At 41.2% G+C, this 12192-nt stretch overlaps 1 protein-coding gene across 7 annotated transcripts in view; it reads right to left on the bottom strand.

Moving 5' to 3' along the window:
* Window positions 1–12192, bottom strand: part of BEGAIN (brain enriched guanylate kinase associated) — a 160417-nt gene that overhangs the window by 100918 nt on the left and 47307 nt on the right. For 2 of the 7 annotated variants that reach the window (XM_058421016.1, XM_040067385.2), the window contains one exon: window positions 11225–11314. The exons of the other annotated variants lie outside the window; for them this stretch is intronic. In XM_058421016.1, coding sequence (XP_058276999.1) covers window positions 11225–11314 — 90 coding nt within the window. The remainder of the gene's footprint in view (window positions 1–11224; window positions 11315–12192) is intronic. 7 annotated transcript variants of the gene reach the window in all.

Here is a 12192-nt window from a genome sequence, read left to right as displayed (position 1 = left end):
GGTAAACAATGTGTCCACCTTTACAGGGCCAATAATGCTCTACAGCTGATGAGAACCATTAGTATCTTGACCTTCCTGTCTGATTCGTACTTATGCATCTAATAATAAATAATCACATGTGGAAGAGTCAATAGAGAAATAATGTCACACACTCCTTTCAGTACCTAATTCAGCAAAATAAACCATGAGAAGCATTTCAGTAATTTGCTATAGTAAGTGCTCTCAGCAGCTTCTGTATTTCACCTGTTTGGTGCTCCAGCATGAAGAAAATTATCTTGGTAATTAGTTATATTGTTATTTAATAGTCCCAGACAATATTCTATTTTTCTGAAGGAACAGGGCTTTACTTCTCTATCTCCCTTCCCCATTACAAAAAAAATGTTTATCTATGTATCTTTTCCCTTGCCAAATTGCCTTTTTTTTTTTTTTTCCCCGTTTACTACTTTCTCCAAAAAGTTCCCAGTTATTGAAAAACATCTTCTGATTAGCAGCTGCTGGAGACTCCCTCTTCTTGTTCCCACAGGAGCAACTCCTGGGCTGGCAAGGGAGCACAAGTGAGGGGGACTAGTGGCTGGCAGCACTGCAAACAGAGACTGCAGAACTGTCCTATGAAACCTGGGTTTCTCCTCAGCTGGGCTTCAAGGGAAATATGAAAAGTGAAAAGGATAATGAAATAGACTGGCATTAAAGCAGAATAGTAAACCTCAGTCTCTGAAGTTAGATGAAAAAAAATCTTTGTTAAAGTTGCATGTCCTTAGGCATGGAGTTTTCAGCTGTTTCTGGAGTAATATGGTGAAAAAATTAATCTCTTAAAAACTGCTGGGGTGGGAAATACCAGAGGTTAACGTTCTGCAGACCTAACTCAATATTTGGGGAGGTAAAGGGTGAAGCCGTTGAAGGAACAGGAGGAGAATTCCTCCAGAAGGCAAATGGGTGGGAAACACATGAGAAAAACACACAAGACTAGGGAGAGGTGGGGAGAAAGGCTGGAGACTTCTGCATTTGAGTGTAGGTGGTTATGACCTCAATAAAAAAGACACTTCCCCCAGTGTCACCCTCGGTCCCGAAGTGATTTTTATTCCTCCTGTTCCAGAGGAACAGACTGTCATCTCTCTTTTTTTCTGTCTCACATCACTCCTTCTGCAGTACTATTTCTTACAGCCTTGGCAAGGAAGCTTCTTGTTTGCATATACCTCTTATAATAAACATACCTTCTAGTTTATTTAATGCTTCCAGATTTTGTGCTTTCTCAGTATTGGCCTTGTTGCAGCTGTCCTTTCAAAGTACTCCAGTACAAAGAGCCCAAGCTTTTGTCTCTAACTTTTTAACTGTGGGGATTTATTTTTTTTTTTTTTTTAAATTTACTTAGTGACTCAAGCTGCACAAAGTACCATTCTTACTTCTCACCAGCTGGTGGTCCATATGCCGCTGCATCTCTACTCTTGTAAATACACGTTTGAAGTCATGCTCATAGATCAGACTTTTGGTGGTTAATATGGCAATATGTTAAAATGTCAAGCGATGCAAAATGAGTGAGTCAGGGGAAAAAATAGAAGCAGTATTCTCCACATTTATAAAATTTTCCTTCTAAAGGGCTCCCAGTGGTCTGCAGGTTGGGAGATTTCTGCTAGTCTGACAGTGTCAGCACAGGGTTGGGATTCGGGATCCACAGCGTCTTGATAGAAGCATCTGTGAGAGGCAGTGGCTCCCAGCTTCTCTATGTTGTCTACCAACATGTTTAAACTAAATTAGGAACAAAAAATACAGTCTGACACATTGCCCGTGAAAGATTGCCAGCTTCTAACTCCGACTCTTCATTACTCTGGAAAGAGTGGTGAGTCTTCCGTGAGGAGATGGTAATTTGTGACTTAGTGATCAAAAAAGGAAAAGGAAAAAAAAGAAGGAATTCCTTTGAGCTTTGACAGTGCTTCAGAGAGCATCCTAATGACTGTGGCTGCAGCCTGTACCTGCAGAGCAAGGCCATCAGAGGCTTCAAATCTTTGGACCTCTGTCCATATTTTCAACTCAGTCATGGCAGCACCTTTACCACCTGCATTTCAAGCAGAGGTACAATCTCTGACCTCTCACACTTCCTCTGTTCATTGTGTAATTGCCCTTAAATTTGGCAATGACTCTGCAAGCCAATGCCCTAAATTCTACTGCTGAAGAAAGTAGCCAGGGTAAGAATAGAAAATGCAGCTAAGAGCTTTCTACAAAAGAGCTGCCACTAGTAAGGGGATAAAAGGTTTTGTTGATTTTACTGATTCTGCTGTTAATAACAATGCCTTTTGTCGTTGTGAAAGTTGTAGTTAACCAGTCTCCAATTCAGTGGCTTACACAAAAGTATAAGGAAAAAATTTGTGCCATAAATCCACGGCATACAGCTGCAGCTGTGTGCCAACTATGGATGCATGAATGCAGACTTAGAGCTGGAAACACTCTGGATATGAATGACAGGAGTATCATGTGAGTCCTTGATTGTTTACATGAATGTAAAAATGTATAAATAGCATAGCCTTTTAGAAAAAAACCCCGTTGTTTTCTCGGGTCTCTTCCGGATCATATTAATCTCTCTGCAAAACTGTAGCGAACTCTTCAGCTTCTGTGTGGTCTGTGCAAACCAATATGAAATGTAACTAATCTATGCATAATGAGGTAGACAACACTCAAAAAGAAGTTGCAGTTCTGGGAAAAAAAAAAAAAAAATGAGTCCTCCAAGGATGCACTAATGGATTCATTCAGTTGTTTAGAATTCAGCATGAAAACATATCTGTGCCTATTTATATCTCAAGACGTTTCCCAATATTTCGCCTATAGAGATGATGAATAAGGAGACAGGATGGTCTACAAATCCAGGCTGGCAACTTGATCAGAACCGTCTGCTCTGCCTGCCATGATAATTAGTAGTTCAGTGCTAGAGGAACCTTGAGATGAAAATTCTACTAGACTTTGCTTTTACTGTCTTAGGATTTGGAGTTTGGGAGATGGAGATGAGAATGCAAAGTAACTGCAAAGCCACAATAGAGAAGTCCAGTCCATGCTGTGTTACTGAAAAGCATTCATTAAAATTTTACTATCAAAACTGTAACACAAACTTTCCATGTTCATTGAGTCCAAGTAAAATGACCGTTGCTTCACATTCTTAGGTTATAACAAAAGTTGTTTTTTACAACCGACCATGGGACGGTTATCACTGCATTAAAAAAGAATGGTTTTAGATGAAAATAGATGTTCTTAAAAGCGAAGTGTATTGAGGCAAACTGTCCATTAACACTGTTTTTCTCAAACAGCTCCAAGTCACTGCATGCTGGAATTAATGGGACATCTCTCTTGGAGATTTTTTCTTTTACATTTAGATGTTATTCAGTTCTAGTTTGTAAAGAAAACCCTCCAGAAGCTCACAGCATGTGAAGCCCGTCAGTTCTAGTAAGTGAATCTACTGAGGCTTTATCAATTTAAAAAGCACAACACAGTTATAGGAAAGCAAGTTGAAGTCTACAGTTAGTATAAAACTCTTTATCAGCAGCTTTGTCAAGGTGAAGAAAAAAAGTGTTCCTGCTTTCAGGAGTTACCATTATCTGGAACTTTTTGCATCATACGCAGTAGACGAAACAGCTTTAGTCTTCTGAACTGATGTTTGTTAGCAGAGTACCTGTTTAGTGCTATAATTTAATGCATTTTTAAATTTTCAGAAATAAAAATGGCTTTTAGGTTGTGATTTCTCTTGTAGATTGAGAAGGAGGGAAGTGGGGCAGGGAGGGAGGGAAGTTGCTTTGTTACTAAACAGTATAGGTCAGCTAAATTTGGCCCGAAGAAACTCACGTCAGTCTCCTCTACCTATGAGTCATTTCTTCCCTCTCCTGCTCATATGGTCTGTTGCCTGAGCTACCTATAGAACTCTACAAAGACCTAATTAACCTTCTTGATGGAAAAGCCAAGACTCTTGGTCCTTCCTTCACATGGAACTGTGGTCTACTCTGTGTCTCCTAGAGGCTTCCTGCTTTTGGTCCCTTCTGGAGTGGAAGAGTTTAATAAAGAGCATTTGATGTAAAGACAGGACACTGGCAGCATCTCTCAGGAACAGAAAACCATGAAAATATGCTTTGGGAGACTTCACTGCTGAGAATATCTTTCTAGCAAGGAGGCTGCAGTAGTTCCAGCTGCAGAGCAAGGATACTGCTTTGCCTTCCACAAGTGAGAAAACAGAAAATTCCATCATACACATTACCTTCATCAGCCCTATTTAGCTGGAGACCTCTGTAAGCTTGTCAGATGTCTAGGGGCTCCAGAGCAAAGACTGGCATTAGCTGGGCTATTCTAGACTGCATTTTGAAGTGTGGGCTGAAAATCTACCTGAAAACCTGCCCCTCATGCCCATCGCACTCGGTGACATTGGCACAGTGAGGACAGGGATAAGCCAGGAAATGAATTTCTTTTCCAAAAGGCTCGTGAAAGCTCAGAACTGAAGTGGAACTGGAGAGGTTCAGACTTGTCAGGGTCATGCTGCTGATGCGGCTTGAGGCTCCAGGTGTTTCCTTTGCCACGTGGCTCTGCCCAGCGCTGTGCTTGCAGGTTTGCAAGGAGATGGCAAAGTGGGATTTGAGGGCCAGCTGCTATGCAGATTTGGACAAAAATAACCCAGGCCAGTCATGCACCCCTTTTAGCAACAGCCTGTCCATGAATTCAGCACTGGAAAGGAGAAGGACAGAGAAGCATTCGGGCTTGTGAAAAAACTTCCTGGTCAGTTTGTGACTGGAACAGTCAAATTTTTCTGTGTGTTGACTTGTGCTGTTGTTATCCAAGTAATTACTTAAATATTATTGCTGCTCTCTCTTTCATCACTCTACTTGCATTGCTTTGGGCTAGTTTGCTATTTTTCTCATTTTTACCCAATCTTCAGAGTATTTGACTCAATCTTTCCTTATTTCTTGGTGTGTTCTCAATCTAAATCTAATGCAAACACAAATAAAAGCATCATTTTTATTCATAAGCTGAGAGTCAAAAATAAACATAGTTTGTTTGGAATTCAAACAGAGCTGTTTCAGTGCTATAGGTTGTTTGAATGTAGCTTCAAAAATCCAATTTCCCTATAGAAAACAGCACTTGCCTCATCATTAAGGATGAGTTTCTGTCCATGAATATACCTTATTAGTAGTTCCACACTGAATTGTTGAGAATATTGGGCAGAGCTGCAATTTTTTTTTTTTTTTTTCTTCAGCCACTCATGGATCTACTTTAAATCTTGGTACACCTTTGTCTGGACTGTTTCTGATTAACTCCTTGGAAATCTTCCTTGTTACAGGAGAGAGATAGTCTTCATAAAAAGAGCAAATCATATCTCAAAGGGCAGGCGAACCAGCAGTTACAAACTTAGTTAAATATGTGCATGCAAAGTCACGTGCCACACATTTAGCGCTACTTAACTGTAATTTCAAACACCTACATCTGTAGAACTTCTTAGCAGTAAGACCAATTATGCAGATATATAGGCAATTCCTTTTTTTATCTGAGACTATCTGTACAGGTGAAGTACTGAATACTGTGTTAATTTGTGCAATATCTTGGTTAAGCCAGCATCCCTGAAAGATTTAACACTTTTTAAACTAGAAAGCACAGAAAAGAGGAGTGCTGATTGCTTCTCTCTCCAAATTGCCTGCTGCAAGAATGAGCTCTTGGGCTATGTCAAGGAAAAAGATTAAGTAGCCTTTCATTGCTCAGAATTTCAGAATAGTTCTTGGAATGCCTCAAAAATAGAGCAGATTCTTAAACTGATCCTTTTGTCTAAATGGCAGTTACAGCTAACAGAAACATAAAATGAGCTCATTTGCTTGACCTGATTTGTATGGAAGCTTCAGAGTTAAGGTCCTTTGCTCTGACACGGATATGAAGCTGTGCTTGAACAGAAGGCAGCAATTTGGAGCTGCTGAGTCATGAGAGTTTCTTGTGAACATGAGGGTCTTCACAGAAGAGCAGTGACTCCCTGAAGAGCTCGGTGGTTTCCAAAAAAGTTTGAAGCTCCTCTTTTCTTCTACAGCATTCTCCTCCTCTTTCTCCTCCTTCTTTTGAAAATGGGAAAAATCAAGCTAAGGTGGTAAAAATTTGCATTTTGCTCTGAACAGCTGAAATAGCATTTGTATAGTCATGATGTCCTAGTATGTAATGTAAGTCAGTCAGCCACTGCTTTGCCAACAACGTGTTCAAATACTGCTTGCCTCTTAGATGGAATTCTGCTGCTTGAGTTGTGTGTATATGTTCACTTGAACACAACTTCTCTGTTTTGGTTTTGCTGATACGGTGACACTTGGGCCAGTCCAGGATGACAATTTGATTTTTCAATGATTTTCAGAGCTTAAAAAATCCATATATGAAGAAAGTCATGCTTTAAGGAAGGCTAGAGCTGCATGTGACACGGAAGCCCTCACTTTTATCCCAGTACAAACATTACTACAATCCAGGAAATGCGCAGTGACTCTGCACTGTTCAGTGAGGTGGATCTTGTTTCTCCTGGAAGAGCTGAATCATAACAGTTGTGAAGTTCACATGAGCAGTAGGACAGTTACACACATGAGAGAAAACCTTCAAGGAACTACAGGAACTTATGATCCTGCTGTTCTGCTGGAGGAGTCTGTATATTACACGATCCTCACATTCATGAATTTCAAAAAGTATGGCTACACCTCACTATCTACTGTCTGTTTTTCAGCACATTGTACTTCATGCCAAGCTGGCTTTAGGTCATCACTAAAACATAAAGACAATTCAGTCTTTTCAATTTTTTAATGTGAAAAGCTTAATAGTTCTGATATTCTTCAGATGCTTTTGATTTTTAAAGAACACTGCCTCAAATGTGGTGATGCAGTTTTTATTTGAATGCATTCTGAAGTCACTTGTGTGTAAATCAAGAATTGATTGGTAAATTAAATTGCCTAAGCCATGCCAGCAGCAGCAGAGCTGGAAATTGCAAAAAGCCTGTAATAAAGTGTTGTAGACAAGTTATCTCCTTTCTTTCATCAGTCTGTGAGCTGTAGCAGCAGCAAGAATTCAAAAATCTACTTGATTTCACCACAGAGCACACTCAAGTGCAGTCCACAAACTGTACTGTCCTTGAACCATCTGGGGTTCATAGCGTGAAACCTCTCATATTCTTCAGCTTTTAAGATTGTTTTGTTACTGCTGCAGTGGCTGCCACTGTTTGCTTTGCAAGTTGCTGTTTTCAGGGTTCAGCACATACCCCCCCCCCACTCCCCAGTAGCTTCGGTCAAAGTGCTTACATAAACTGAAGCCTAAAATCCAATTTCCTCACCTTTGAATTTCTTGGAATCATGGATAATTGTGACTTTGGAGCTTGAAGGGGGAGAACTCAACAACAAAAAAAGAAACTGTTCTGTAAGTTCTGCTCCTCATGATACAGAGTTCTAAACTAATCACAAATACTATAAAAAATGGATTTATCTTTTTTTTTCTTAAATATTTGCCCCAAATCCCTCCTTTTATTTATTTTTCTTTTCTGAGAAGCTCATGGCATTGCTCAGTGATGCATTTTGCCTTGCAAGAAAGGGGTAGGCAGCACATTATTTGTAAGCTAGGCATCACTGAGGTCCAGCCTCTTCCCCATGACTCAGTGCAGCTCCTGTTGATGGCATGGCTCATCTACTCCTACCTACTTCCTTGGTCTCTTCAGATGTTTGCTCATCACCCACTTGTCCCTGCAGGCCACTTTACACAGCTCAGCCTGGTTTCATTCAACTTGAATCTGTTCTGCCCTCTGTTTCTGTCACGTTTGTTGTTTGGTGGATGCTTTTGCTTCACTCAGTATTTATCTAGAACTAAAGGATGCTATAACAGAGCACTTGTTACATCACCTGATGGGGATAGCTCCCTGCATACTGACATCACTGCCTTTTAGATCATTCTCCCAGACAGAAGCTCAGGGCACAGGACTGTAGGACAGCAGAGCAGCAGCACTCATTCCTCAGCTGAAATAGCGCTGGTTTGACTGACTAGCACAGGGAATAGTAACAGTGGAAATTATGATAAGCTGCACAAGCATACTGTGCCTCTGACAGCACTAACAAAATTCTCAGAGGTACTGGGATAGGTAGATCAGCATGGCTCTGTGCCTCAACCAATCCCAGTTCCAGGGATATTGTCCCCCTGGGGGCTGTGAATATATCTGTGCATGTCCACTGCTCCCATTGCTATGTTTGACAACCACCAAACTCAAAACTGAGTTTAATCTCAGGGGGAGAGAGACTCATGCTTTAGCTACACTCACACCTTGGACGGCAGCATGAACAAACCAGATGTGCTGAAAACAGCACTGCAGGGCTGTCACTGCTGCTGGGACTGCCTGGCAGATAAAAACAGCTTGCAAAACAGAGGAAAAATGAAAACCTGTTTTACCTGTTTGAATATATGTTAGGCAGCTTTTTTTTCTTTTCCCTTTCCTCTCCATCTTTCAAAATGTACCCAAAATTCACCCACCTTGATGACTTTTTACCATCACCTCTAATGACCCCAAACTCATGGCCCTTTCATGCTAGCATTTCCCTATGCTCTGTTTCTTCTGAGCTTGCCCTGTTTCATCTCTTTGCCTGTGTCCACAGCTGGGGTTTCACATCCCAGCATCAACTAGAGCCTGAAGACACTGCTGGGCAGATGGTGGAGCTGCTTCTTGCACAGCCCTGCTGCTGTCCTGTGGCATTTTGCTTCCGTACAAGGCAGTGGCTCCCAGCATATCAGCTGTGGATGTGAAGACCAGACCTAGGGTAAAGTAAATCATGTTTGTTGGTTAACTTTCTGGGAAAAAAAACCCTACCCTTGTGTTCAAGTATATGGTAAAATTAATGTAGATACAGACTGAAAGAGGAATAAGGACAAGGTGGGGATGGCAGGAAATTGCAGTGTGTTCATTAGCATATGAAGAGAGCTATATTTATACCAAGTGCAAGGAAGGCAGCATGATCAGGTGGGCATATAGGAACGTATTTACATTTCCAGTAAACCATGGCAGAGGCTTTTCTCTAGAACTGCATGTGCCTCTGATGCTCGTTTTGAAGAAACCCATATTCCTTCCTTACCACAGATGAACTCAAACACGCTTGAGAAAAGTCCAAGTCTAAAAATTCAAGAGACTTGGATCAAGCTGCTGACTTACTACCAGCTGTGTGTGCAAAACAAACCACTTTGCTTTCACATGTTCTGAAACAAGGACTACAGTGAAATGAAGATTTTACCTTGCAGGCTCCTTGAGGCATGGGTCGCTTTTATCAGAGATCTCTGGGTAATTAGCAAAGTGCCCCTACTGACGCTACCAAAATAAACTAATCCTCAGCTGAGGAATACCATGATTTTATTGTAAAGTGAAAACTCAGCCTCCTTAGAGGCACTGTGAGCCTGGCAGTTGGTGATGGTGATGATGTGTCCTGTTTTGTGCACTTTTAGATGTACAGTTCAGCCTGTTGTGGATCTTGAAAGCTTAGAATTAAGAATATTGATTTATAGAGTTTCTGATTTGCCACAAAAATTTTAGGAGTGTATTAAATAAAGAAGAAAAAGCTTTTATTGAACAATATCTGTCTCTTTATGTGACGTTTCCTGTGGAATGAGATACTCTTCAGTGTAAGGAACCCAAGAAGCTGGTCAATATTTGTGCATAAAGTATTTTCATATTTCTATTTTGCCTTTTATCATCCTTGTATCATCCTCACTAGAAAATTTGAATATTGCAACCTGTGTTTCAAGCAGGAGGGAATGGAAGGAAAGAAAAAGTTGCCAGGAGTCTGTACTAGAGTTGCAGTGGAACTGGTCTTTCATTTGCACATCTAACCATTCTATGGGTTCAGTCTTGCTTAAAGGAGTAGTTTCCAGTGTACTGGCAATTTTATATGCCAGCCAGCACAGATCTCCAAGGCCTCAGGCTCGGAAGGCTTGTGCTTCTCTTGCATTTATGCACCAAAGATAGCACATTGCTGAGTCAAAATAAGATAGTATAGGTATATTTGAAATTCACTTTATTAACTAAGATTTTCAGTCCTTGTTTATAGACATGAAAAAGAACCAGATCCAAAAAACCGTATTTAAAATGTTGGAGTCAGAAATAATTAATGCTTAAAGTGATTCTATAACTGTACACAGCCAACCTACATAAGTGCAGATCCTCAAGAGGTTTGTTATTAGTGGTTAGCCTTACTTCTGCCTAATATATTGGTACCTTGAGAAGTAATGAACACTGAACTCCTAAGAATCATTTACAGTGAGAAAACTTCATTGCAAAAACTGCTTCTTTACAGTCAAAGTTTTAGCACAAAACTGCGTGTTTCTGCTTCTAGAGGAAGGCGTCCCTGTGTCAGGCTAAATACTGACAGCCTCCCACCTCTGCTTCCTACTGCTCCTTCCACACATAACTCTGTCACAGCAAGCCCCTGCTGAAAAGGACAGCATGTGACATTGCAGGTCACAGCAGCTCCTTGGTCTGCAAGGGGAATTATTGCTGTGTTATGTGAGACGAATCACATTGTTCTGGACAGAGTCTCAGTGAAGGAATGCAACAATAAGGCTTGTATTAGTTTGCACTATTGCTTGTGCTGCCTGGCTCAATGAATTTTATGGCTGAACAAAGCACAAGCCATCAGTGGATCAATTTTTCAGGCTCCTGCATTCAACCCTTTCTCTGAATGGGCCTGGCTACCCCAGTCCTTGGGGGTGCCCTAGATGGAACCCCATTTTCCTGGGCTGGGGAATGCACAAAGCTCACACTAAGACTTACAGAGATGCCTTCATAAAATGTTTGGCCCTGTCACCTGTTCTTATTTAAAAGACTTTCTCCTCTTAAAGAGCACTGTGGAATGCAAACCTCTATTCCTCTAACCCTGTGTGTTTTCAACCTGGCTTCACTGTCCTGTGGTTATGCACCTTGCTCCTGCTGTTCTGTTTCTCTAACAAGGTTTGTTTCCCTTTTGCTCATTACAGAACCCTTTTCTCCTCCCTGTGTTGCAGGAGGCTTGTCCCCTCTGTGCACCACAGCTCCACAGCTGGTGTGGGCTCATCCTCTAGTCCTTGAGCCAACACCATCCCAGGTGATGTGGAATGGCATATCCTCAACTGGTAGCAAAAAAGAGTGGGGAAGCAGCTGGGCACAGGAGATAGGGCAGAACACAATGAAGTATCATGTGGGAATGGCTTTTCCATGTTACACTGGTTTCTGCATATAACAAAAAAATACCTCTTTCCTCCCAGCCTGCCATTTTCCTCTCGTTTCTTTCTTTCTTCTCCTAGCTTCAGGTTATCTCTCTTCATGACCTCTCTGAAGCCACTGTGGTTAAAACACAGGGTAATTTGTTTCTTACCTGTGTTCCACACTTTGATAAGTTTAGAAAAAAAATCTAATTCTTTCCAGGTTGTGAGTTTACCAGCTATTTAAGATAACAACTCCAGATAGTTTCCTTGAACTGCCAAGGAGTCTATCTGTTTGCATCCACGAGAGTGACCGGGAGCCTGGAAAAGTTTGGGACTGAGCAGCGCAGCTTCTGCACTGGGTCCTGCTGGAGCTCCCCCCACCTGGCTTGCTTTTTGGATAGCAGCACAGGGAACTCTGGAACTGGCCTCACACCTCTGGGGTGATGGGGACAAACCTCTGCCAGAACCAACCTTTGCACACAAGAAATTTTAACAGAAAATTTCTTTAACAAACTTCTGAGAGAGCCTGACCCTTCTCTTTGTGGAGTTAATAGTGAAGCTCCTACTTCCTTTCAGTGGGGCAGGGGTGGCCTTTCTATCTGTGCAGTACTCAGGGAGTACTGAGGTAAAGACTGGCAAGCCTGACAGCTGAAAAATTGTGGTGTTTGGAAAATGGAACTTGATGAATGTTTATTCTCATCATAGAAAATTCTTTCTTTTTTTCACTACATTCTGCTTGTTCTGCTGGGCTCTGCAGCCTATTATTACAAAAGGGGCAAGACTAAAAGCAGAGGCCAAGGTATGTTCAGGAAAGCATTACAAGTATTAGATTGCATTTGTGCACACATGCTTATCAAGCAAATATGTAAATTTATATCATTTATATTCACTTGCAGAGAGTAATTGATGACACAAGTGTGCATACACTATAGGAGATTGTTTGGAATTTTTATTAGGCACCAGTCCACGTACCGAGGCACTTTCTCAGGCATTACTCAGGAAAAATTCACAGCT

The sequence above is a fragment of the Hirundo rustica genome, chromosome 6, assembly GCF_015227805.2.
Source record: "Hirundo rustica isolate bHirRus1 chromosome 6, bHirRus1.pri.v3, whole genome shotgun sequence".
Classification (NCBI taxonomy): domain Eukaryota; kingdom Metazoa; phylum Chordata; class Aves; order Passeriformes; family Hirundinidae; genus Hirundo; species Hirundo rustica.
The sequence above is the reverse complement of the archived record's forward strand: the minus strand, read 5'-3'. Positions and strand labels throughout refer to the sequence as shown.